Genomic DNA, 24468 nt, shown 5'->3' with positions numbered 1-24468 from the left:
TCTCCCTCCCACCCTCCCTATCCCACCCCTCTAGGTGGACACAAAGCACCGAGCTGATCTCCCTGTGCTATGCGGCTGCTTCCCACTAGCTAACTATTTTACATTTGGTAGTATATATAAGTCCACGCCACTCTCTCACTTCATCCCAGCTTACCCTTCCCCCTTCCCGTGTCCTCAAGTCCATTCTCTACGTCTGGGTCTTTATTCCTGTCCTGGCAGGCAGATTCTTAACCACTGTGCCACCAGGGAAGTCCCACCTGCTCTCTTTTTATTTGCATTTGCCTAATTGTACTATTGCCCATCTTTTTATTGTCAGCATTTATGTGTAAACACCACAGAGTTATGTTTTGCTTTGTGATCCAATCTGTTAATCTTTTTTCTTTTAATAGGTGAGTTAAGCCCATTTACATTTTGATATGAAAGGTATGTTTGAGCCCAGATCTCTCACGTTATTTTATATCACGCTTTCTCTTTTAAACCTTTTAAAAAATCCTCCATGAAGTTTTGTGTATGTTACTTCTGATAATTTGGAAGGTTTATATTTTTGTTCTAATGGGATAATTTTATTTTTTTTTCATTCATTTACTTTAAAAATATTTATTTATTTATTTGTCTGTGCTGGGTCTTAGTTGCAGCACGTGGGATATTTTAGTTGAGGCATGTGAACTCTTAGTTGTGGCATGTGGGATCTAGTTCCCTGACCAGGGATCGAACCCGGGCCCACTGCATTGGGAGTGCAGAGTCTTAGCCACTGGACCACCAGGGAAGTCCCTAATGGGACAATTTTATAATGAACTTAATCCTCAATTTCTTTGGATATTGTCATAATTCCATACTATGACTGATGATGAAATTCATCTATTTTTCTCTTTTTGTATACTTTATGTTTAACCTGGTATTATAAAATACAGCTTACATACTACTTGAGTTGTCACCTTTAATGATACCTTAAAGATGAAATATCAGTGAACTACTACTATTTTCTACTTTTCTGTCAGTAAAATGTTTGGTTACAGCTTTCATATACACATCACCAATATTCTAGTGATACTTTTTGTCCAGCATTTGACTTTCTTCTTTCCTCCCTCCCTCCCTTCCTCCCCTCCTTCCTTTGTTTCTTTTCGCTTGTATTAATTGTCTATAGACCCTTAACCATGTTGTCTGTTTGGGTTATGCATCTTTGAAGAAAATGAGTTTTCCTGGACTAGCTATCTTGGTGGGTATGCATGTCGGGGGACCCCAGGGCCATGTGCCCACTGGCAGGTATTTACCTAAGACTCGAGGTTTTGCATTTACTCTTCCCCACCTCCTTTTTAAAATTTATATATTTTGGGCTGCATTGGTCTTCGTTGCTGTGTGCGGGCTTTCTCTAGTTGCCGTGAGCGCAGGCTTCTCATTGCGGTGGCTTCTTTTGTTGCGGAGCATGGGCTCTAGGTGCGCGGGCTCAGTAGTTGTGGCTCTCGGGCTCTAGAGCACAGGCTCAGTAATTGTGGTGCACGGGCTTAGTTGTTCCGCGGCATATGGGCTTAATTGTTCCGTGGCATGTGGGATCTTCCCAGACCAGGGATCAAACCCGTGTCCCCTGCATTGGCAGGCAGATTCTTAGCCACTGTGCCACCAGGGAAGTCCCTTCCCCGCCTCCTTTGATAAGGAGCTGTTCACAATGATGTCATAACTGCTACAGGCAAAGTGCTTCCTGCAAATATGGTTTGTCCAATCCTTTGGTTTGCTTGGCCTCCTCTGCTTCTCAGAACTAAACTGCAGACTTTTTCTTTTTTTTTCATTTATCATTTTGCAATGAAATATGAAGATTTAGCTTTTTCTCACACATACCCTGCACATGGACACTTCTCACCCGCACACCCCCTCCCCATACTATTGGATCAATTTTTGGTTGAATCAGTGTTCAGTGCTTACAGTTTTCTGACCGTATAAACTCTTCTTACAGCTGAGCCGTGAAGTATGTTATGATTACTTTTCCTTTCCTGCACACCTTATTATTTGCTTTGTTTTCTAGAGGCTTATCTCCAAACTCTCACCCAAACTCTCTTCTCAATATGTTAACAAATGAGGTGTTCAATTTAGCCTTGAATGAGTCCATCCTGGAGCTTTCCGAGCTGCTCTTGTCTGGATTGGTTGATCTCTGAGACTGTAGCAGAGCTGTATTGAAATATGTCCCCACTCGTACTGCGGGCATTCCCTCCACCCCCTCTCTTAATGTGGAGCCCCCTTTCTTATATGCTACGTTTTCTCTTTTCCTTAGTTTGTTCCCATATTTTTGGTGGAGCACAAAGTTCAGGAGCTAATTTTATGAAATTAAATACATGTCTGAAAAGATATTTGTTCTACTACATACTTGAATGACAGTTTCTAGTTGGAAATAATTTTTCCTCAGAATTCTTAAGGCATTGCAACATTGTTTTAAAGCTTCCAGAGTTGCTATTGAGAAGTCCAAGGCTACTTATCGATCTGATTTTTGAATGTTTGTGTGCAACCTGTGCCGACCTTCCCCAGCAGAAGCTTTAGTTCTCTTTGTCACCAGTGTTCCTATAATTATCTTTTTTAGTTCCACTGACACGCTGGACAGATGCCCAGGTCTCATTCCAGTTTCCAAATAGTGGTTGCGACCATAGAGAGTGAGCATGAACTTAAACCTGGGATTCTTTTTTAAAAATAGCTTTTTTTATACCAAAAAAATCATATGTATTAATAGATCTATATATATAGCATATATATGTTGTTACTTGACTGTATACATTTGCCAAAACTCATAGAACTATAAAAAACATAAATACATATTTCACGATTTCCCCAGTCCTTGTCCCAAAGGACCTATGGCCGTTTACTCAGATGACAGCACACTGAGGAATACCCAGCTCTTCTGAGGACTGGGAGATGCAAGGTCCTAGTTGACATTGATACACAGAAACCCAGCATGTATTGGGTTGGCCAAAAAGTTCATTCGAGTTTTTCTGTAACATCTTACCAATACCATGGCCTGCTTTTGGAGCAGGGGGACCAGGTAGTAAGTGCAGTCCTGGCCCAAGTCCATCTTGCTGAGGGTCCGCTGATCGGCAGACCCGCCTGGTGGTCATTTCCCCTTCCTTTAACATACAATGAGGATCTACACACTTGATGAACCCCAACAACGAGTCCTCACCCCATGGTAATAGAGCCTTTAAGGCACAGTGGAGTATGAATTATTTTGTGTCAGATTAGATGGCAAAGCTTCGTGCTTGGGACTTCCCTGGTGGTCCAGTGGCTAAGACTCTGTGCTCCCAATGCAGGGGGCCCGGGTTTGATCCTGGGTCAGGGAACTAGATCCCACATACCACAACTAAAGGTCCCGCAGGCCTCAGTGAAGATCCCACGTGCCGCAACTAAGACCTCGTGCAGCCAAATAAATAAATAAATATTTAAAAAAAAAGCTTCATGCTTATTATGTAATGACACTGTAATAGTGCTGAAAGAAAACAATATGTCACATTACCAGATTAAGCAGTCACCACAGCATTTCCAGCTCATAGGAAAGCAAACTTCAAAAACATTAGAAAATTTAAAATATTTCATCACAGCAGAATTTCTTCACAAAAATAAAAAATGAAAACAAGGCTGCAACCAAAGTAAGTTCCTGAGTGGTTCGTTTGTAAGCCAAGCAAGGAAAGCCATTTACCAATGGAGAGTTAATTGTGTTTGCTTGCAGCAGTCGATGAAAAATGTAGCCAAAGAAAATCAATTAGCCTTTTGGCAAGAACAGTTGTTCGAAGAGTTGAGGATATTGGGAGCAACATTAACAGTCAGTTCAAAAACAAGGCAAATGATTCCAGTGGTTTCCCTGGGCTCTTTCCTCTGAAGTCTACTTTGGTTACTAACATAGCCACTCCAGCTTGCTTTTGATTAGTATTTGCATGGCATATCTTTTTACATCCCTTTACTTTTTTTATAATGGTAAAGAAAAACCATTGCATAACATTTACCATCTTAATCATTTTTAAGTGTACAGTTCGGTAGTAAGTGTCTTCACGTTGTTTTGGAACAGATCTCCAGAACGTTTTCATTTTTATGTTTTATTTATTTTTTATTCTAGTTTTATTGAGATGTAACTGATGTACAGCACTGTATAAGTTTAAGGTGTACAGCATAATGATCTGACTTCATCATTAAGTGATGACCACAAATTTAGTGAACATCCATCATCCCATAGAGATACAAAATTAAAGAAATAGAAAAAAAACTTTTCCTTGTGATGAGCACTCTTAGGATTTACTCTTTTAACAACTTTTATATGTAATATACACTCCAGAACTTTTTCATCTTGGAGAACATGAAACTCTGTACCCATTAAACAATCCCCCCACCCCGCCCCGCCCCACCAGCCCCTGGTAACCACCATTCTACCTTCTGCTTCTATGAACTTGACTGCTTTGGATACTTCACGTAAGTGCAATTGTGTAGTATGGAAGCTCAGAGAAGTCCCAACTATTTTTCTTTTAAGGGTTCCAAGCACACCTTGCATGAAAGTTTCTCTCGAGGCAGATAACGTAATATTCTAGAGCAGGAGTCAACAAACTCTCTCTGTAAAGGACCAGATAGTAAATATTTTAGGCTCTGCAGGTTAAGAGGCAAATTGAGAATATTATGTAGCTCTTTAAGTGGTAAGAGAGAAAACAAATTTCCCCAAATTTCTTACTGATGAAATTAAAAATATAATAATAACTGACTATAATTTTTTTTGGTAATACAAGTCTACTGATGAGAAGAATAGAATTCTTCTAAAGTGGGAGAGCCAGACACCATGAGTCTCCTGACATGACACAGTAGGAAGTACACAAACCCACCTACATCAGTCTTTAGATCTATCAGTTTAAAGGCATATGAATGATACAGGAACAAGTACTATAGTGTTATGAGCAAGCAATTAACCAAACTCAGAACGTGAGACATTCTACGACGCAGATGACCCAAGTTTCTCCCAAATCAATGGCTTAGGAAAAAAGCAGGGAGGCGATGTCTATTAAAAAAATAAGGGTAGTGGATATAACAGCTACTTGCAATGCTTGACTTAGTTTGGATCCTAATTCTAGCAAACCACTCTGGGGACAATTGGGGAAATTTGAATAAGGACTGGGTGTTAGATGATATGAAGAAATTATTAATTTTTTTAGATGTGAAAAGATTTCTTCTTTGGTTTTAAAAGTATTTTAAAATTATTTCAGTGGTCTTTTTCTGATAAACAAGTAACACGTACTCATTGTGGAAAATTTGGAAAATACAAAAAGGAAATAAGAGCATGAAGTACAGTTAACTAATTCCACTATTTGAAGACAATCATTGCTTACATTTAGGAGTATTTCCTTCTGGTTATATATTTATATGTTTTGTGTTGTTTTACCACAGGTACACAGGATTGGGTTGGTCATAATTTTTAGTTCAAAACATATATTCATCATTGTTCCTCTCTTATTTAACTATTTATAATTTATTTTTAAAAGCATGTTTATTTATTTTAAATTTTAATTAATTAATTTATTTTTGGCTGCGTTGGGTCTTCGTTGCTGCACGCGGGCTTTCTCTAGTTGCGGTGAGCGGGGGCTACTCTTCGTTGCGGTGCGCGGGCTTCTCACTGCCGTGGCTTCTCTCGCTGCGGAGCACGGGATCTAGGCGTGCGGGCTTCATTAGTTGTGGCTCGTGGGCTCAGTAGTCGTGGCTCGCGGGCTCCAGAGCGCAGGCTCAGTAGTTGTGGCGCACGGGCTTAGCTGCTCCGCGGCATGTGGGATCTTCCCAGACCAGGGCTCGAACCCGTGTCCCCTGCATTGGCAGGCGGATTCTTAACCTCTGCACCACCAGGGAAGGCCCAGCATGTTTATTTATAGTTTATCTTTATTAAGGCATAAATTCCTGTGGCTCACCACCAACATGAAAACAGAACCTTGATGATGGTGTGCCTCTCTGTGTGGCCTCCTGGGCCCCAGCCTGCCTCCCCCATTCCTGGTCACCACCATCTTGACTTCCCTGCTCTGCTTCTTTTTTTTTTTTTTTTTAATTTATTTATTTATTTATTTTTGGCTGTGTTGGGTCTTCGTTTCTGTGCGACGGCTTTCTCCAGTAGCGGCAAGCGGGGGCCACTCTTCATCGCGGTGTGCGGGCCTCTCACTATCGCGGCCTCTCTTGCTGCAGAGCACAGGCTCCAGACGTGCAGGCTCAGCAGCTGTGGCCCACGGGCCCAGTTGCTCCGCGACATGTGGGATCCTCCCAGACCAGGGCTCGAACCCGTGTCCCCTGCACTAGCAGGCAGACTCTCAACCACTGCGCCACCAGGGAAGCCTTCTGCTTCTCTTTTGATTACATATTTATATTTGAGTTGTCTTTACCTTATAAAATGTTATTGCTGTAAGCACTATATTGCTAAGCTTCATTCGTGTTGTTGTAAGAGGCTGTAGTTCATTTATTTTGTATAACATTCCATGTGACTTTACCACAGTCTATCCACTCTCCTGTCAATGGGTATTTGGGCTGTTTCCAGGTTTTCCCTGGGCACAGTGCTGTGAGGATCATTCTTGTACGTATCTCCTGGTGTACATGGACAAGAGTCCACATCTCATGGTATACATGGACACGAGTATCTCTTGAACATATACTGAGGAGTGGAATTGCTGGGTCATGGCATGAAACTACAAGTTTACAAAAAAGGCCATACTGTTTCTCAAAGAGCAAATGAAAGTAGATAAATAGGAACAATTAAAGTTAAGATTAAACATCTGTAAATATTACTCAAGGCTTCATTTATGTTATCTTCATCTGACATAATCGTTGACTTATTCTCTATATAGTTAAATTCTATACTCCAAGTTTCATTTAAGATTCACTTCCCCCACGTAGCCTTTTCTATGTGACCTATTCCACAATGTTTTTCCCTGTTGAATTTTCTCAGTAAATGTATAAGCTATACTATCCCATAATTTCATTGCTTTTACAGTACCTTGCAATTATTCTCTAGGTCACTGTTACATCCATTTTCATCCTAACATGAGCTGTAATTTTAAAAACTTGAATAGCATGTCTCAGCTTCACCATATTAATAGCTACTCCTCAGTTAAAAACTGGCAAAGGAGAGTATAATTTTATGTATATAGAGGAAATTAAAAATAGAAGGACATGTGTAATTATTTAACTGTACATAGTAGGAAAGACCTGTACATACTTAGAGATGCAATAAGAGTCCCTTGACATTTTTATTAAGCATTTGGTTATGTCTAAGTTATGGTGCAGAAACCTAATTCAGAACCCCGCCAACAATCAGAGATCCCTAAAAATCCAGTTTCTTTTTTCTTCCCTTTGCTTTGGTTGGTGGGAAGCTTGAAAGTGAATTTCTGGCCCATCTTTGGTAATTCTGGTATGTACTTTTGTGTATGAACTTTACTCTTGGCTTCCTTCTATCTGTTAAGTTTTGTTGTATATATACTTGGTAACTCATCTCAAATTGTTTCTGGAACACAGTGAAATACAAGTAACTGACCAAATAAATACATGAATACATGAATCAATATACAAAAAAATGGTCACTTGAATTACATCAAATGCACCCATAGTTTATGGTATGGATGCTCACGTCCGCGCTTCCCACCGTCCTCTTCCCTGATGTTCACCTAGCAGGGTACTTCTTCCCTATATCTGAAGTTTGTAAACTGTGTTGCCTTGAGGGGCTGCCTGAGTGGTGGACCTGCTGCATCTGCTTCCCTCTGCCCTGACCACCAGGACAGTCCCTATTGTACTTGGCATCTAGACTTCATTGAAAGAAAGGATTTTGATGCAAAAGAGTGCAAACTTGTCTATACACTATACATTCAATATGCACACATCAGCTGATTGTATTCACCTATTGTGTCCGTCTCATATCTTCACATATTCCTACAGTCCAGAGTTGAGGTATGTTATGGGCAATCATCAGATCTCTAGCTCTGCTTCTCTGAGAGCATCTCTGAATAGAAGACTGTTTGAACGTTATCATAAAATACATTTAAACCTGAGAAGTATTTTATAGGATGAAGAAGAGAGATGACTATTTACCTAAGTCATATTGAGGAAGTCATAAATACAGGAACTAGTAAATCACTAATTCATTTTGCCATTAGAAAGTAAATATAACTGTTGTGATTTAATGCCCACTTGCTTGCAACTTTTTAAGTGTATCAAGCCACAAAGAAGGAAACCAGTCCTTTGGCTTCTGTGTACTTGGATATATGTTGCATGTGCTACACACATGGCAGAAGCCTGGACAATTTGCTAGCTGTTGAGTTCCAGGATCCATTCTGGTTGCTTCTCCAAAATGAGGTAGGGGGTGTCCCATATATATGGATATAAACATTCCCATTGCCTTATTTTATCTCTCAATAGCTTCTTCCTATTGAGAAAACGTTACTGTGTCACACGTTACTGTGTTTAGTTGTGTATACTTCTGTTAGACTGGGTTATTTATCAGGACTGTGCGTTATTTCTCTTTGCATCCCTAGCACCTAGGATACGCTTGGCACACCATAAAACAACAATTAGATGGGAACCAGAATACATGAGGTCAGGTCTCACAAGTCCCTTGCTCTACCAGTTACTGTATGTTTAATTATTCAGTCAACAAGTATTTGGGAGCTTTCTACATGTGAGGCGTTATACCATGCACTGGTCAAACAACTTCTGGAATGGGCTGTAACACAGTAAAGAGCCAGACCTAATATGATCGAGCAGGAACCACAGGCCTTAGTGGACAAGGCTTCTTAGGGGATATCTACTTTCCTCTCAAAAAGAATAACTTGTGGAGCCCAAAACTTTGTGCTCCCCCTTTACTCTGGGGTCAGGAGAGAAAGGAGAGAAGGCACATGACACACCCAGGGCCCACACTCACACTCAACAGAATACTATAAATAACCAAATAATAAGCTTTAATTTGAATATGTTACAGTGGAATATAATAATTCTTTTGAGGTACAAAAATAATTTAAAAAACTTTTTCCATTTGCAAGTAATATCTGCTACAGATTATAAAGAGTACACTGATGCTATGAACTGTACACATTACACTACATCTTAAGCCTGGACCTCCCCCTCTCCATGCAACACTACTCTGCAGTCTTGAGGCCCGCCAAGATGTTTCAGAAGTAGCCATCCTGAGTAACAGAATTGAATAGTATCTCTCTTACACTAGTCTTTACGGGTTTGTTTTTTTTTTGGTCTCAATTCTACAGATTAAAAACTTTTTAAAAAGTTAATCTAAAATTCTGGGAATTGCTCTTTTTGGAGTATCTTTTTTTTCCCAAAAGACAGGAAAATGGCAGGGAGAAGCTAGAGTGTTAAGCTCAACAAGAGCTCATTTAAAAGTAAATCACCATCAGTGGAAAAGTTTTCCAAGTATAGGAAATTTGAAAATAATAGCAATTAACTGGAAGACAAATTTCATTGCAAAGAACCACTGCAAAGTTTCATGTGTCTTTTTCTACTATTATGTTTCCTAATATTTTAAGTGAGGTAAGTAAGAATCACAAGGATTCTAAAGATTATAGCAGGTTCTGTCCAGATCTGACCCACCTTGTAACTTAGATACTGAGAACCAATTATTGAAAAAACAGAAACAACATAAGGAACAGAAGCTTTGGCATATGAAAAATGATATAACTTTGTTTTCTAAAATTCAGTTTTTCAGGTCAGTTTATTTTGATTTGTGCTCTGAACTGATTAGATGTGGGTCTAAATAAAAGACTGGAAAACTGGTCATCTTCCTGAGCAGAGCTGGAAGAACCCCTTGCAACTGTCCAGAAGGCAAAGGCTCTCTGCCATCACAGACCTTCTTTCCATAGCTGCTCCAACTCCTGCCATGTTCCCACCTCCATTCTATATAAATTCTTCATCCACAGTGGATGCTGGGGGTATAGGTGGAAAAACTGACACTATTCTTCTTTAGTGTTTCAAGGAATTATGACTTTCAGTTCCCATGCTGGATAGGGATGGCTCTGCACTTTCTATACCTGTAATACTGGTACCTTAAACTAACAGAAAAAAATTATGTAATATAGAAACAAAGGTAATCTGGTACATAAAACATGTAGGTTTATCTTCTGAAAATAGGTCGTGAGCCTAAAAATGCTCAGTTGTGTAATGGGTTTATATTGCGAGAGCTCAGAAACATTGGGCTAGGATACGACTTAGGACAAAGAGTCCAGCCATTAGGAAATCCCTCAAAGGGCTCTACATGATCCATATTCTACTAACATTACATTAATAAATAAAATAATCTTTGTAGCCCTACTTTCAAAAATTGATGTTTATTCAGCAGGCTATATGAAGAAAAAACCTAACCTGTTATGTTACCTAAATTACAATGGGGAAGTGCCTGATGAGATTTGTATACTGTTTCCTGAATATCTTCAAATGTACCACACAGATTTTTTTCATAGTACTCACCTTTAAAAAAACTGCAATATTCAGGTTACTCCACTGCAACTGTGTTATTATCATCAAGAATTCAACTACTGAAAGAGTAATCCCATAAGCCTATTATCTATTAATGACTGGACAGTCTGATAAAGGATCTTACTGCCATTCCTAGAATCATGTAGCTATTTATAACCTCTGCTCTCCCAAGATTCAGAGATGCACTATTAAACTTCTTATGGTATTCCCCAGTAAAACAGGATAATGTACATAGATGGCTAAAATTAAGATGACAGAATGATGGTGACCTTTGAGCATTAAAGGCATTTGTTATTGTAGCTTGGAGAAAATGCCATGGAATGCTAATATGTAAAAAAAGTTATGCCATTCTCCTTAAAGTCAGTAAATCACATAAGAGGACTCTGAGTATTTTTAGAAGAAAGGCACCAGACAAGTCCAAAGTCTTATTGCTCGTCGGATCATACAGGAGCCACAGCACAAATTATGGCTCTTAGTTCAGCCAGGAGGCTCGGTCTAAGCAAGCCAGTCACTGATCTTGAGGCTCGCAGAGCAAGGAAGGAAGTGTCAATAAAACAGAGCCCCGCATCTTACATAAACTTGAGGAAAATGACTTCCAATTTTATGTCAATGTGGTGACTGGTTCCTTAGGACTCTGGAGCTATTTTAGACAGGCACTCTGTTTTCTTTGGCCCATTTCTTCATGATCCGGATGATGTACTCTACTTGGGTGTTACCCGTGCTTCTCAGTAAATGGAGCACTTCTCGAAGGGTCTCTCTGAGGAAAAGATTTGATAGGACAAAGTGTTTCAATAAAGAATGCAAATTAACAAGTAAAATAAACTTGTGACTGTTCTTCATATCCTTCTGATATGTGTATACGGTGTATTCAAAAACCAATTACAAACTTCCTAGCCTTCTATTCTTTTGATGCCATAGTAAAATGGAAATTCTGTGAAATCCTTCTCACCAATCCAAGTTTTCCTTGCTTACTTCTACTATCTATATATATGCTATTTTTTGTCTTAATATGACATAAATATTTCCATTTCTATGCTTATTCTGCATGACAGAGTAGAAAGTGTACATCAAGGAGCTGGGTTCAAAGAGTTGGGTTCAAATTCTAGCTCTGTGCTAACAAGTGACTTAACCTGCCTGAGCCCCAGATTTCTCCTTTGTTTAAGGTGGTAATCACCTCAAACCGGGTGTCATTGCCATATCTGTAAAATTTTACAAAGCCAGGCATAGATTATTTCTTCAAGAAAAATAATATATTAATAAATATGGAAGAGAGGAAAGTTAATGACCAAGATTTGGCAAATGTATTTATACCTTAAGTAATTTAAATTTAATTAAAATTTAAACTCATGTTTTAAGTAATGCAGACTAAAACTTCCCTATTACCTCATCAAATCTATAGATGACTGTCTATTGATCCTCTTCCCTAAGAGGTCTCTCATATTTTCTACATTTTCCCTCAAGTATCTTCTTTCAACTACCCAAACTCTTTTCAACTTTTATTTAGGAGTGGAAGTAGATACAAGGCTGGAAGTAACTTTTGATAGATTATTTACTTATAAAATAGTCACGGGAATTCCCTGATGGTCCAGTGGTTAGGACTCAGCACTTTCACTGCTGGGGCCCGGGTTCAATCCCTGGTCGGGGGAACTAAGATGCCACAAGCTGCGTGGAGCGGCCAAAAAAAAAAAAAAGTCGTATCTTCTATTTATACATCAGTAACAAATACATTCCACAAAATTATTTTCAGAAAACTGAATTTAGTTTTAAGTAGTTTAACTTTTATTACAAAGGGAGCTATATGCCACTTAATTTTATGTAGTCTTAATGTCTCAGTATTTCCTGGAATATGAGAAGGCAAAAGAAAAAAAAAGAATTATTAACCACACTCACTCCATTTCTAATTCTTTGAGGACTAAACTAAGAGACACAAGAAAAAAGCCAAAAGGCAAAGAAAAGAGAAGAAGAGATTGAAAAAGATATTGTATGAAAATGACAATTCATTTGGAGCCAAATATATATCTTGCTCTTATACTTGAGAGCTGTAGTATACTCAATGTCCCCAGTATACATAGTTTAGAATGATCTGATTCTATAAAATAAAAATTCTGGAGGAAAAAGGTCAGATAGAAATATAAAACTTAACCTTTTATTCATCAAAATAATTTTTAGTTTTCAGAAGACATGATCCAAGAAAGCAATTCTCATCCCCCAGGAACCAGCCAATGCATAGAGGTAGTGTCTATTGTCTGTCTACTTACTTGGGTTCTCTCCCAGCTAAGATCATCTGGAATATGCCTACACAGGCACCCCTCTTGCCTTCCCAATATTCAGGGTTGGGATCCAGCCTCTCTAAGACATCAAATGCTTTGGCTGAATAGTAAAACTGGCCCATCTGAATAAAAGAAAGTACTGTGGTAATACTTGTAGTCAAAAGATCACACAGAATGAAACTAAATGCAAAGATACCATTAAACATAATTTCATAAAACAAGTGCATGGGTAATGACAACATTTGCAATTAGCAAATTAGATAAATTTCAATTCCTTATTAAAACAAGAAGGAAAATCACAGTTTGTGTACATGGGTTCAATTTAAACCCCATTCCCTTCATTAAGTTTTCAACAATATAACATTTCTTCTACATATAGTCAAGTTACACTGTAATCAACATATTTGTCGTTTCTTCTAATTATATTCTAATCTTGAGGATAAACTCTGATGACTGTGATTTGAACTGGTTATTTTTCAAGTTTCCTCAATACATTCTGTAGATGACTACTATCATTCATTTTATGCTACTTTGATCCTATTCAACGCAAGAGGATGGTCTTTCCCTGACCTTGTCCCTAAAGTCTCAGAATGCCCAGATGTACACTGACTCCTACTCTAAACAGCAAGTCTTTTAAACATTTAATTCATTTTGACAAACTTCTTTCCCAAATATACTATACATTTCCTTGGCCTTGTAGAGTATGCTGACTATCATTAAATTTCGCTTAGATGAGGTTTCCTGATTGGCAATCATAAATGTATAGTGTTCACTGAAGTCTTCAAATTGCTTGACAATCCTCCTTACTCAGTGTGGTTTCGTTACCTTTCCTTTCCTGTGAACTGTTGTTTTACACCTTTGCCAATTTCCTTAAGATCTCTACTGCATCTTAGCTTAGCTTTTTTCTGTACTTCATAGGGAAGACACAACTCTCCTTCCTTCAGTTCAAATTACACTTGTACCTTCATTACTCCTTCCCTCTTTTCTGCATATCTCTCAGAAAGAAGTGTTCTTATTCCTTTTCAAGGTTAATCCTTCTTCCTATGTTCTCCTAAAAAAATTTTTTTTTGGTAAAGAAACACACCAAATGGTGTGGGAAACATACATGTACAGTTTAATGACTATAATGTCAATATAATTGTAACTACCACCCAGGTCAAGAAATGAAACCTTGACAGCAAAACAGAAGCTCTGTGTGTCACTTCCACACCACAACCCTCTCTTTCCCTATTTTCAGTAACTAGTAGTCTGACTTTTATGGTCATCAGTTCTTTGACCTTCTTTATAGTCTTATCAGCTATGTAAACATCTTTAGACAATATAATTGAGTGTTGCCTCTTAGTATGTTAGCTATATGAAATAAAGCTGTAAATATTCTTTTGTGTCTTGCATATGTTTTTACAATTCAACTATATTGCTGGATAGAGCTCTAGTTGGTTCATTTTTTAAAACCTTTTTATTTTAAAATAATTATAAATTTACGGGAAGTCACAAAGATAGTGCAGAGTGGTCCCATGTCCCTTTCAACCAATTTCCCCCATTATAGCTTATACAACTATAGTACAATATCACAATATCAAACCCAGGAAACTGACATCACTACAATGTGTATGTACAGTTCTGTCATTTAATCAAATGCGTAGGTTCATGTAACCACCACCCCTATCAAGATACAGATCTATTCCATCACCACAAAGCTGTACTCTCCTCCCAGCTGACCATCCCTAACCTCTGGCAATCACCAATTTTTTCTACATCTCTATAATTTTGTCATTTCAAGAATGTTATATATATGAAATCATACATCAGTTTTTTTAAGATTGTGGTCTACGTTATTCTCATTGAATCTGCTTCCTAATCCAGTTCTCTTCTGTACCTAGCAGTGTTTTCTCAGGCCTCTTGCAATTCTATCTAGTTGCAGATTTGACATTTTCCTTCCTTGGCATTTGATAAAATAGGAACAAGAAAAAGAGTAACGAAAAACACTTTTTTTTCTCTCTTCTGGTTCTTTTCTTTTCCTTCTGTTCATCTTCATCCTCTGTCTCTTTCACTGACTCTTCTTTCTATTTCTATCCCTTAAATACTGGTGTTCCATGTGGTTCCTCACCCCATTCACTGGTTAATCTCATTCTCTCCCATACTCCACTGCTACTACTGCTACTGCTACTACCACCACCACCATTAACTACTGCTAACTTCTAAAGCTACATCTCTAGTCCGAGCCTCTTACATGAATACCTGAGCTCCAGGCTCACCCTGACAATTTCACACATGTAATATCTCTACCTGGGAGCCCCAAACACACTTCAGATTTAATACATCTAAAATTGAACTAAATTCCTGTCTTTTAGTGTTTTCTTTCCCTCTGCCTTCCCTAACTCGCTTAATATCATTGCCATCCACCAAGTTTATTAAACATTTTCAAGTTTCCTATGTTTTAAATCCTTTTCCACCAATGGTGATTCACTTTATAATGTAATGATTCACTTTGCAATGAGCTATTATTGATTAATTTGATACTAGACTCTCTTTACCTGACGTTTTCCTGTCTTTTGGACAGGAAAAAATATTCCCAAAATAGGAGTTTCCAGAATTTGAGGCTAATTTTTTAAAAAGCTTTTAATCTATAGGATAGGGCCCCAAACTCCTCCCTCTTCCCTGCCTTTCCAACTTCCTACACACACACACACACACACACACACACACACACACACACACACACACACAGTTCGTCCTTTACTAAATCTGACTGCTTTTTTACTCTCTTTTTTTTTCTGGTTCCTTTGTCTTTCCTGTCTACTATTTGCACCATGGTTTTCCCAAAGGTTTGGTTTGCAACTCTCTTACTCTTCTTACTTTACTCCCTTATCGGTAATCTCACTTTTTTCAGGGCTTCATTTACTATTGAAGTGGTGATGATTTCTCCAGATTTGTCTCTCGATGTCAGAGGACATCATTCTTGAGCTTCAGAACCAAACTTCCAATTACCAGATGAATACCTCTATCTGCACGGTACCTAAAGATTCACAGCCTTTAGAAGTCTAAAACCTCCTCTCTGAACCACTATTTCATACGCATTATTTCATATTTCATTTATATGTATACATGTTTTATGTACATATAAAACCCTGAAATGCTGTCTATCTCTGAGTTCAGTTCATTCATAAAAGGGATGACATTTCTGATATCACTATGCGAATCCTCTCACCTATAGCCATTTAATCTCTAGGACACTTTCCCCTAATATTTAGTCATTGCAGCAATGTGATACTGATCTTCACTTTCCCCTTAGGTCTCACTCAGACGCACCTTGTAGCAGTCATTAGCAATGAGCTGTAAGAGGCTAAAGGACTCGCCAGAGGTTTCCATCTTGAGATAAAGTTCCCAGGCTAGTCTTGGTTTCTTATTCATAATGTCTACAAAGAGAAACAAAGAGTTATGCTTTTTAAATGTACAAGAAATACACTTCTGCATCTTGCTAGTCTATGGATTTGGTTCTATGTTACAAATATACAAAGTAATGGTAAGCAGCTCTTACATGGGAAAGCTTACAGTGTTGGCATTAAGCTGGTTTCCCCATCAGAACTCTACCATTCTTAAAATACTTAAGTTAGGCTTTACATAGTTATATCTTTTTAGACTGGGTTGACTTCCAGTAGTTCCTACTTTGCTCATCTGCTGAAAAGTCATCTATCATTCATTCAATTCCACTCATACAGTTCCAGCCTTACTTAGAAATCTAATTGTTAAAATTTTCCCATGACTTCAAAAACTCAGTGAACATTTTAAAACCAAGTGAAAAAAAGGAGCAAGAGAGAGACAGACAGACAGAGACGATAGGCTATATAGTACACACAAATTATGTTTTTGACATTTTATCACTTTTCAGGCCTGCACCAAAGTGAAAAGGTAAAATTAGCATAACAATATCATTTAACAAAAAACAATGTAAACTCAGACTCTGGAAGCTTTAATAGGCTAAAGGAAGAACTTGGCATCTTTTAGGACTGTTTATGCTAGGTCAAAGTCATATGGTAGAAATAATCACAGGGTAAACTTATATAACACATGTACGTGGCCATCCTTACTGAGTAGCATTAACAACACTTAATCTCAGAGTTTACTCATTCTACAAAACAAAATTAGAAAACACTCAATAAAAGGATTCCTCTATAACATTTAAAAGAAGACTCACAGCACCGAGCTAACCAACTGAGGTAAATGTAGTCATTTTTCATCTTCTCACTTTGGATTAAAAGGAAAATCTGTAAGAGGAGGAAAAAGGGAATAAACATGAAGATGCTTTTACAATAAAAATATCCATAGCAGCTTGCCTTAGATTAATGAGCATTATAAATGGCCAAATTCTATACAGGCCACTGAGAAAAGTAAAGGACAATTTTTGTGCTGATTTTAAAACACTTCTCTCAGTTATTGATATCACAAGGTAACATGAGGTTGGTGAGGCTACAGAAGATTTGAACAGAATAATTAACAACTGCACACGCTACTGGGCAATAAAGCAAGTCTCAACAGATTTTAAAGGACTGGTGTTATACAGACCACACTCTATGACCACAATACAATTAAGTTAGAAATCAAAATAAAATAACCTGGAAAGGATAACATACACACTTGAAAATCATGAAACATGTTTTAGAATAACTCACCGTCAAAGATAATAAAAAGATCATTTCTAAACATAATGGAAATTAGAAAATACTTAGAATTTGAATAATAATGAGTTGAGTACTTTGTTGAATAACAACAAAATTGAATTAAATAATTCAATTGAATTATTTTGAATCATTCAGATAACCTATGGAGTTAGAAGTCAAGATAGTAGTTAGCCTTGTGGGGGAGAGATTGACTCAAAAAGGAGCTGGGTGCGTTTCCAGGGTTATGATAATATTCTATTTCATGATCTGGGTACTGACTATTTGGGTATGTTCACTTTAAAAATTCATCAAGCTGTGTACTTTGATTTGTATACTTTTCTCCATGTATGTTATGTTTTTATAAAATTTATCCAAAAAAGGAAAACACGAATGTGGTTATAAAATCTATATATCTATTTATATTGTACTTTTTAATATAACCTAAGAACAATAGAACTTTTAATAATCCTTTACCCTTAAACTTTTTATTTGAGTGAGAAAAAGATAACAGTGTTTTTAGATAGAATTATTCAAACGCCTTCAAAAGCAGGTACCCACCTCTTCACCCTCACTGGTATTGCCAGTTGCAGCTTTGGCTTGGGCATAATTAAAGTTAAAGATGTCATCATTATAGAAGTAACTCTGAAAAACATCCCAAGAACAGGTCACATTGAGCATTAACATATAAAATATAAAAACATTAGTCATACCAGGTAAACACAAAAATAATCTTAAGGAGTTAGCTGATGCCACTACCACCACCACAGTAAAAGGGTGGTAGTAAAAGATACTCTAAAAGTATCTCATCTGTGACATACTATATATAGTATTTTGTATACAAAGTCATCTAGAAAATTCTACACTGACCTTAAATGAGTTGAGGTAAATCAAGACATCATCAAATTGCTTAAGCAGGAAGAAACAGGAAGCCATGCACTGCCTCCCTGGTATTGTATCTGAAATGGAAAGGGAGAAGAAACCAGGTGTATTCATGAAACTAAAAGTTCTCTTTAGGGGCTTCCCTGGTGGCGCAGTGGTTAAGAATCCGTGTACCAATGCAGGGGACACGGGTTCGAGACCTGGTCCAGGAAGATCCCACATGCCGCAGAGCAACCCATGCGCCACAACCACTGAGCCCGTGCTCTAGAGCTCATGCTCCACAACGAGAGAAGCCACTGCAACGAGAAGCCCGCGCACCACAGCAAAGAGCAGCCCCCGCTCGCTGCAACTAGAAAGTCCGTGTGCAGCAACAGAGACCCAACGCAGCCAAAAATAAATAAATAAATTAATTAAAAATAATAGTTTAATAATATTAAAAAAAAAAGTTCTCTTTAGCTGAACTTTGAGTTATTTTATAATTTAGAGACAGGAATGTATTCCAAGACATCTTTCTAGATTCTGAAATTACAGATTCTGTTCAGTGGACAAAACCTCAGCATGATGGAGGTCACAGTACTCAAGAATGACCGATAATCTCTCTTGCGGTTAACTCTCAGAGTTCCACATGAGCACATGTCCTACAGGCTACAGTTTTCCCCAGATCTTTTCCAGGGCTTTGATTCTCTCACCCAACTCCAACACCTGCACACTCAACTATCGTGACTTGGTATCCATCAATACTCATCTAAGACAACCTAAGTGACTTAGTATCCATCATTACTCATCTAAGACACCTAACACTCCTGATCTCAAATGGAGAAATACTTTGCCATGGAACCATCTGATCCTGATCCTGACCAACTTTTTGTCTGATAACAGATTCGTATTTGAAGTGGCAGAGGATTAGAAGAATACCTGACCCTCACCACTGTCACTCCCAATCCTCCTTCCTCTGTTCAATTTTTTTCCCCCAAAACACTTAGCACAGTCAGATATACTATAAAATCTATTTAAAAAAAATAGTTATTTATTTGGCTGCGCGGGGTCTTAGTTGCAGCATGCAGGCTCTTTTAGTTGCGACACGTGGGATCTAGTTCCCTGACCAGGGATCGAACCCGGGCCCCCTGCATTGGGAGCGTGGAGTCTTAACCACTGGACTACCAGGAAAGTCCCCTATAATCTACTTATTATGTTTATAGTCTGTTCTCTCTAGACTGTACACTGCACAAGCGTAGGGGGATTGGTTTGTTTTGTTTACTGCTGTATCCCCAACACCACAATACATTTTTGTTGTACAAATGAATTGAAATGGGGAAAGAAAATATTATCCAACAAATAGTTTTGGTGAAACATTTGAAAGAAAATGAATATCCAGGGGTGATTAGAATATTTAACAATCAGTTCAGCATGAACACTGTTCATCAGAATAGATGCCGGCCATGGACAACTGGTACAGACAGCCATCTTGGTTCACACTGGCTAACCATCAGCCCTTTTTAGATCCCTTTCTCAAATCTTACACTGAATCTTCAGTGATGAGATTGATAGTTTAATAATAAAAATGAAGCCACAAAACTACTGGTGGGAAATATAGGTGAATATTATATAACTTCAGGGATAAAAAAGCATTTTCTAAGCTTGATACCCATCTAAGAAATCATTATAGAAAAGATAAATAAGATATAAATGTTTTTATATGGGAAAAAAATACCATAGGCAAAGTTAAAAGCAAATGACCTGGGGCTTCCGTGGTGGCGCAGTGGTTGAGAATCTGCCTGCCAATGCAGGGGACACAGGTTCGAGCCCTGGTCTGGGAAGATCCCACATGCCGCAGAGCAACTGGGCCCGTGAGCCACAATTACTGAGCCTGCGCGTCTGGAGCCTGTGCTCCACAACAAGAGAGGCTGCGATAGTGAGAGGCCCGCACACCGCGATGAAGAGTGGCCCCCGCTTGCCACAACTAGAGAAAGCCCTCGCACAGAAACGAAGACCCAACACAGCCATAAAATTAAAAAAAAAAGCAAATGACCTACTGGAAAAATATCTACAACATGACAAAAGTTTTATACATAAAGAGCTCTTGAGAAATCAATAAAAGTTAACATTTCAAATGAAAAACAGAATCAAACTTTTAAAACTCTTATGAACTAGAGAATATACTTATTCTCCTCTATTTATATATACTCCCATCCCATTTTAGCTGAGATGTTAAGAAGGGCTAATTCAATATTCTCTCCTGTGTCTGAGTTCCTACTTTATAATGGGAAGCCTAACAGATATATCCCTGGACAGAGAATCAAACTTCACCAGTCAGTACGTGACCAACTCCAATTATAAATCATGCTCACAAGTACAGATTCAGACATACCACATTCACTAGCTGATCCTCCCACCAACTGGAAGAACTGCTGGGCAATTTTCATATGATCCTTCTAAAAAACAAAGCAGAGCTGATACAGAAGAATAAGCTGAAAATATATTATTTGTATTACTCTGTGGTTTTAACATATTTGTCAGGAGTTAACATATACTCTTGTTTTAAATCCTCCCCAAATCAATAGTACTAATTCTTATTAGCATAAGCAACTAGAAAATGATAATCTGCAATTGAATTAAAACCTATTTAGGGTCAGATAGAAAAGAAGAAAAAAATTCAATCCCCAAATTCTATCTTAAAAGTATCTTCATTAAATGAACTCATTCATTCATTCATTTAACAAATATTTATTGCTCTTTTATCATATATCAGACCTTGTGGTAGGAGCTATGGCTATAACAAGGAGTATTTATTAAATAAAATCATTAATTTATTCAATAGCTATTTATTGCCTATCTACTACATGAAGCACTTTGGAGTGAGCTGGAGATAAAAAGATTTATTTATATTCCGCTTTTTTCCAAAAAGAACCTACTATGCCATATTCAGAGGAATAAGAGCTTAATTTTAGTCAGCATTTTGGTACTTATAAAAAGCTTTTCCAGAGAAACAATTATTCCCATTTTACAGATGTCAAAATTATAGCTCAGAGGTATGCAAGGTTAAAAAAAAGTCAGTGAAGGGACTTCCCTGGTGGTGCAGTGGTTAAGAATCCGTCTGCCAATGCAGGGGACATGGGTTCGATCCCTGGTCTGGGAAGGGATCCGCAGAGCAGCTGAGCCTGTGCGCCACAACTACTGAGCCTGTGCTCTAGAGCCCACACACCGCAACTACTCAGCCTGCGAGCTGCAACTACTGAGCCCATGCACCGCAACTACTGAAGCCCGCCCACCTAGAGCCTGTGCTCTGCAACAAGAGAAGCCACCGCAATGAGAAGCCCGCACATGCCACAAAGAGTAGCCCCCGCTCGCTGCAACTAGAGAAAGCCCGCACACAGCAGCAAAGACCCAATGCAGCCAAACAAATAAAATTTTAAAAAGTCAGTGAAAATAAGAATGAATTTTTGCAATGATTTGCTGTTGTTATTAGATATACACACTGTTTAACAATTGGGCTTTTTTTTTTTTAACCAAAGCAGCAATTCTTAGGGTTGTAGCTTTCTTTTTTTTCTTTATTTTTTAATTTCATTTTATTTTGTTCTATTTTTTTGGCCATGCTGTGCGGCTTGCAGGACCTTAGTTCCCCAACCAGGGCTCGAACCCGGGTCCCTGGCAGTGAGAGCGCCAAGTCCTAACCACTGGACCACCAGGGAATTCCCCTTTTTTGTCTTTAAATAACACAGAATTCTTTTCACAATGGAATCTGGACTGGGGGATATGGAGAAATAAAAGGAACTGCAGAAGAGCCTATTTGTAAGCTTATTGCTGGTTGAAATTTGATGTTCATTTTGATCTTTTCCACACACGTAACTTTGCAAGCTACAGATTACCAGCGATTTTATACTCACCGAACCCATTTCCTGGCCAAGGGCTGCATTGACCACTCCTTTGAGGATATACTCCTGGACACATGGAATATCACTAATTAATTTAAAAGGAACGTGGAACTATAAGATATCTTTCAAATAGATCATTTGCATCAACTTAATGCTTTATATATATTATCAAAAGTTACTCAAAGTCACTTTTCTCTGTTCTATCCCTGGTTTGAATGAAAGAATTAGCAGACTTTCCTTTGTTTCCCAGGAAAGTATTCATATAACAGAATTCATCATATTTGCAAATTCTCAATCTTAAGCAGAAAAACTCAGTGGACACTCACAGGAGTTAAGTTTTGTTTTTATTTCAATTCAGTGGAAAAAATTAACAATAAAACGTTTATGTAATAATTTTTACACCTTATCAGTCACTGCCATTCTCTGTGATGACATCATATATATATTATCAATATTTTTCCCTTTCCAATGATATAATAACCTTCCTTTGCTAGTGATCCCTTACCTCAAAAAAAAAAAAAGTATCCTCTGATTCTCCTTTGTAAGGTATTCTTGCTTTTGGAGTCCTGAGGCCTCACCTGTATCCCCTTCAGACTTGGTTCTGTTCTTTAATAGATACTCTCCTTAGCTTTATCAATTCTTATGTGGGTACCATTTTTATTTAAGAGGGCTCATAAAAAGAACAGAACAAAAGATGCTGAAGCCTTTAATACACTGGAGAAATATACCTGTTGAGATCTAGAAACAGTTTTCAGTCTTTCACTCAATGAGTGGGATGCCTACTATGTGCTTAGTGTACATAGTGTTGGAGATACAATACAGACACAATCCCTGACCGCAAGGAGCTAACAACCTAGCAGGGGACAAAGACATAGTACAGACGATCATACTGCTGACGTAAGTTTCTATATCTAGTTTCATCAGAATTCTAGATCTCAGTATTTTCAAACATCAACCCTTCTGAGGAGATGACCACATATACGGGAATTTACAAATATCAAAAAGCCCAGGATATTCATTCTCATATCAAAAGTCTCACATAAAAAAAAAGAGTCTCACATAACATCCCTAGATCAATATATACGATCTTTCCTGAGATTCTACAAGCAAGAATCTTCTCTAAGATGCCTTCTGAAATTCCGCTTCCAACAGAACTTGGTTAGTAAAAATGCAACACATTCGCAATTACCTGAGGAGTAGTAGGTTCCAGATCCTTAATTAAGTTATAAGCTTCTTGTACATCATCTGAAATATAAGAAATAAGTAGCTATACTAATCTGTATCCTAGCAAACTCTTCTGAAACAGTCTCCCAAACGATAAGATCCTTCAAACATTCATGGGAAGTATGATTTGTTTTTTTTGTCTCTTAACTCTCCATCAAGTTCAATGTTGAGTAGTAGATAACCAAATATCTGTAGGAAACCCATATTAAGCTATGAAGCACCTAAAAGTTCGAGCTAAAAATAAGGAATGGGGAAGTATATGCCAATGGCATTGTAATTATATAAGAAAAACAACCATTTTTTAAAAAGATATATAAAGTATGTAGGAGTGAAATGACATGAAGTCTGGGATTCGCTTTAAAATTTTCAGCAACAAAAACGGGAGAGGGAGGATAAATGAAAAAAGACTGGCAATATCTAGAAGACTGTTGAATCTGGGATGCATATTTGGGTGTTCATTTTGGATGTTCATACTATTAACTTGTTTTGTTTATGTTTGAAAATTTTTAGAATAAAAATTAATTTATAAAATATATAAGGTGTTTCTTTAATTCTCGTCCAAAAGCATACTTCTTTGTGCTTATATATCAAATTAGAGAGAACTATTTGCAAGTTCATGTTCTTATGCTAATAAACACTGACATTTTCCTCGATGCGGAATATGTTGTCTGGCTGGTTTCTACCATGCACCTAAAAAGGTCCACACTGGTAGTCCGAGGTCCAGGACAGAGTGCCGGCACCACTGCACGGTAACTCCTGCCCTGTACTCACAACTGTTAGATAAAAGCCTGCTTTAGGCATGTGTCTAACAATTTCATCCTTACTCAGGGGAAACAAATATCATGTTCTCTTTGCATCATACTATTTCTCATGAGAAGCTTGGGGGTACAAAGAAACAGAAAGGCAGACAATTAGAGCAAATAAAAAACAATTAATGATGAAAAAGAAAAGACTCAAGAAAATGTAGATGTACATTACACATAGGGGAACACAAGAAAAAGAAGAAACAAGGGAGGGGAAAGAAAAAAAAAACAGAAAAACTGAAATAGAATGAATAGAGAACAAAGGGCAGAAAAATAAGAGGAAAGGAAAAGAACAGAATGAGTG

The 24468-nt window shown here is 37.9% G+C and overlaps 1 protein-coding gene and 1 non-coding gene across 4 annotated transcripts in view; both read right to left on the bottom strand.

Annotated features, from left to right (window-relative positions):
* Positions 1-693: 693 nt before the first annotated feature.
* Positions 694-766, bottom strand: TRNAG-CCC (transfer RNA glycine (anticodon CCC)). The gene has a single exon. It is a non-coding gene; the product is annotated as a tRNA-Gly (tRNA).
* Positions 767-10676: 9910 nt separating this feature from the next.
* Positions 10677-24468, bottom strand: part of IFT56 (intraflagellar transport 56) — a 35159-nt gene continuing 21367 nt past the window's right edge. For all 3 annotated transcript variants that reach the window (XM_061198086.1, XM_061198088.1, XM_061198087.1), the window contains 9 exons: positions 23327-23382; positions 22150-22203; positions 20634-20697; positions 18254-18342; positions 17945-18028; positions 16924-16993; positions 16038-16144; positions 12717-12850; positions 10677-11215 (listed from right to left, as the gene is read on the bottom strand). In XM_061198086.1, coding sequence (XP_061054069.1) covers positions 11104-11215; positions 12717-12850; positions 16038-16144; positions 16924-16993; positions 17945-18028; positions 18254-18342; positions 20634-20697; positions 22150-22203; positions 23327-23382 — 770 coding nt within the window. In that variant the 3' untranslated portion in view covers positions 10677-11103. The remainder of the gene's footprint in view (positions 11216-12716; positions 12851-16037; positions 16145-16923; positions 16994-17944; positions 18029-18253; positions 18343-20633; positions 20698-22149; positions 22204-23326; positions 23383-24468) is intronic.

The sequence above is a fragment of the Eubalaena glacialis genome, chromosome 8, assembly GCF_028564815.1.
Source record: "Eubalaena glacialis isolate mEubGla1 chromosome 8, mEubGla1.1.hap2.+ XY, whole genome shotgun sequence".
Lineage (NCBI taxonomy): Eukaryota > Metazoa > Chordata > Mammalia > Artiodactyla > Balaenidae > Eubalaena > Eubalaena glacialis.
The sequence above is the reverse complement of the archived record's forward strand: the minus strand, read 5'-3'. Positions and strand labels throughout refer to the sequence as shown.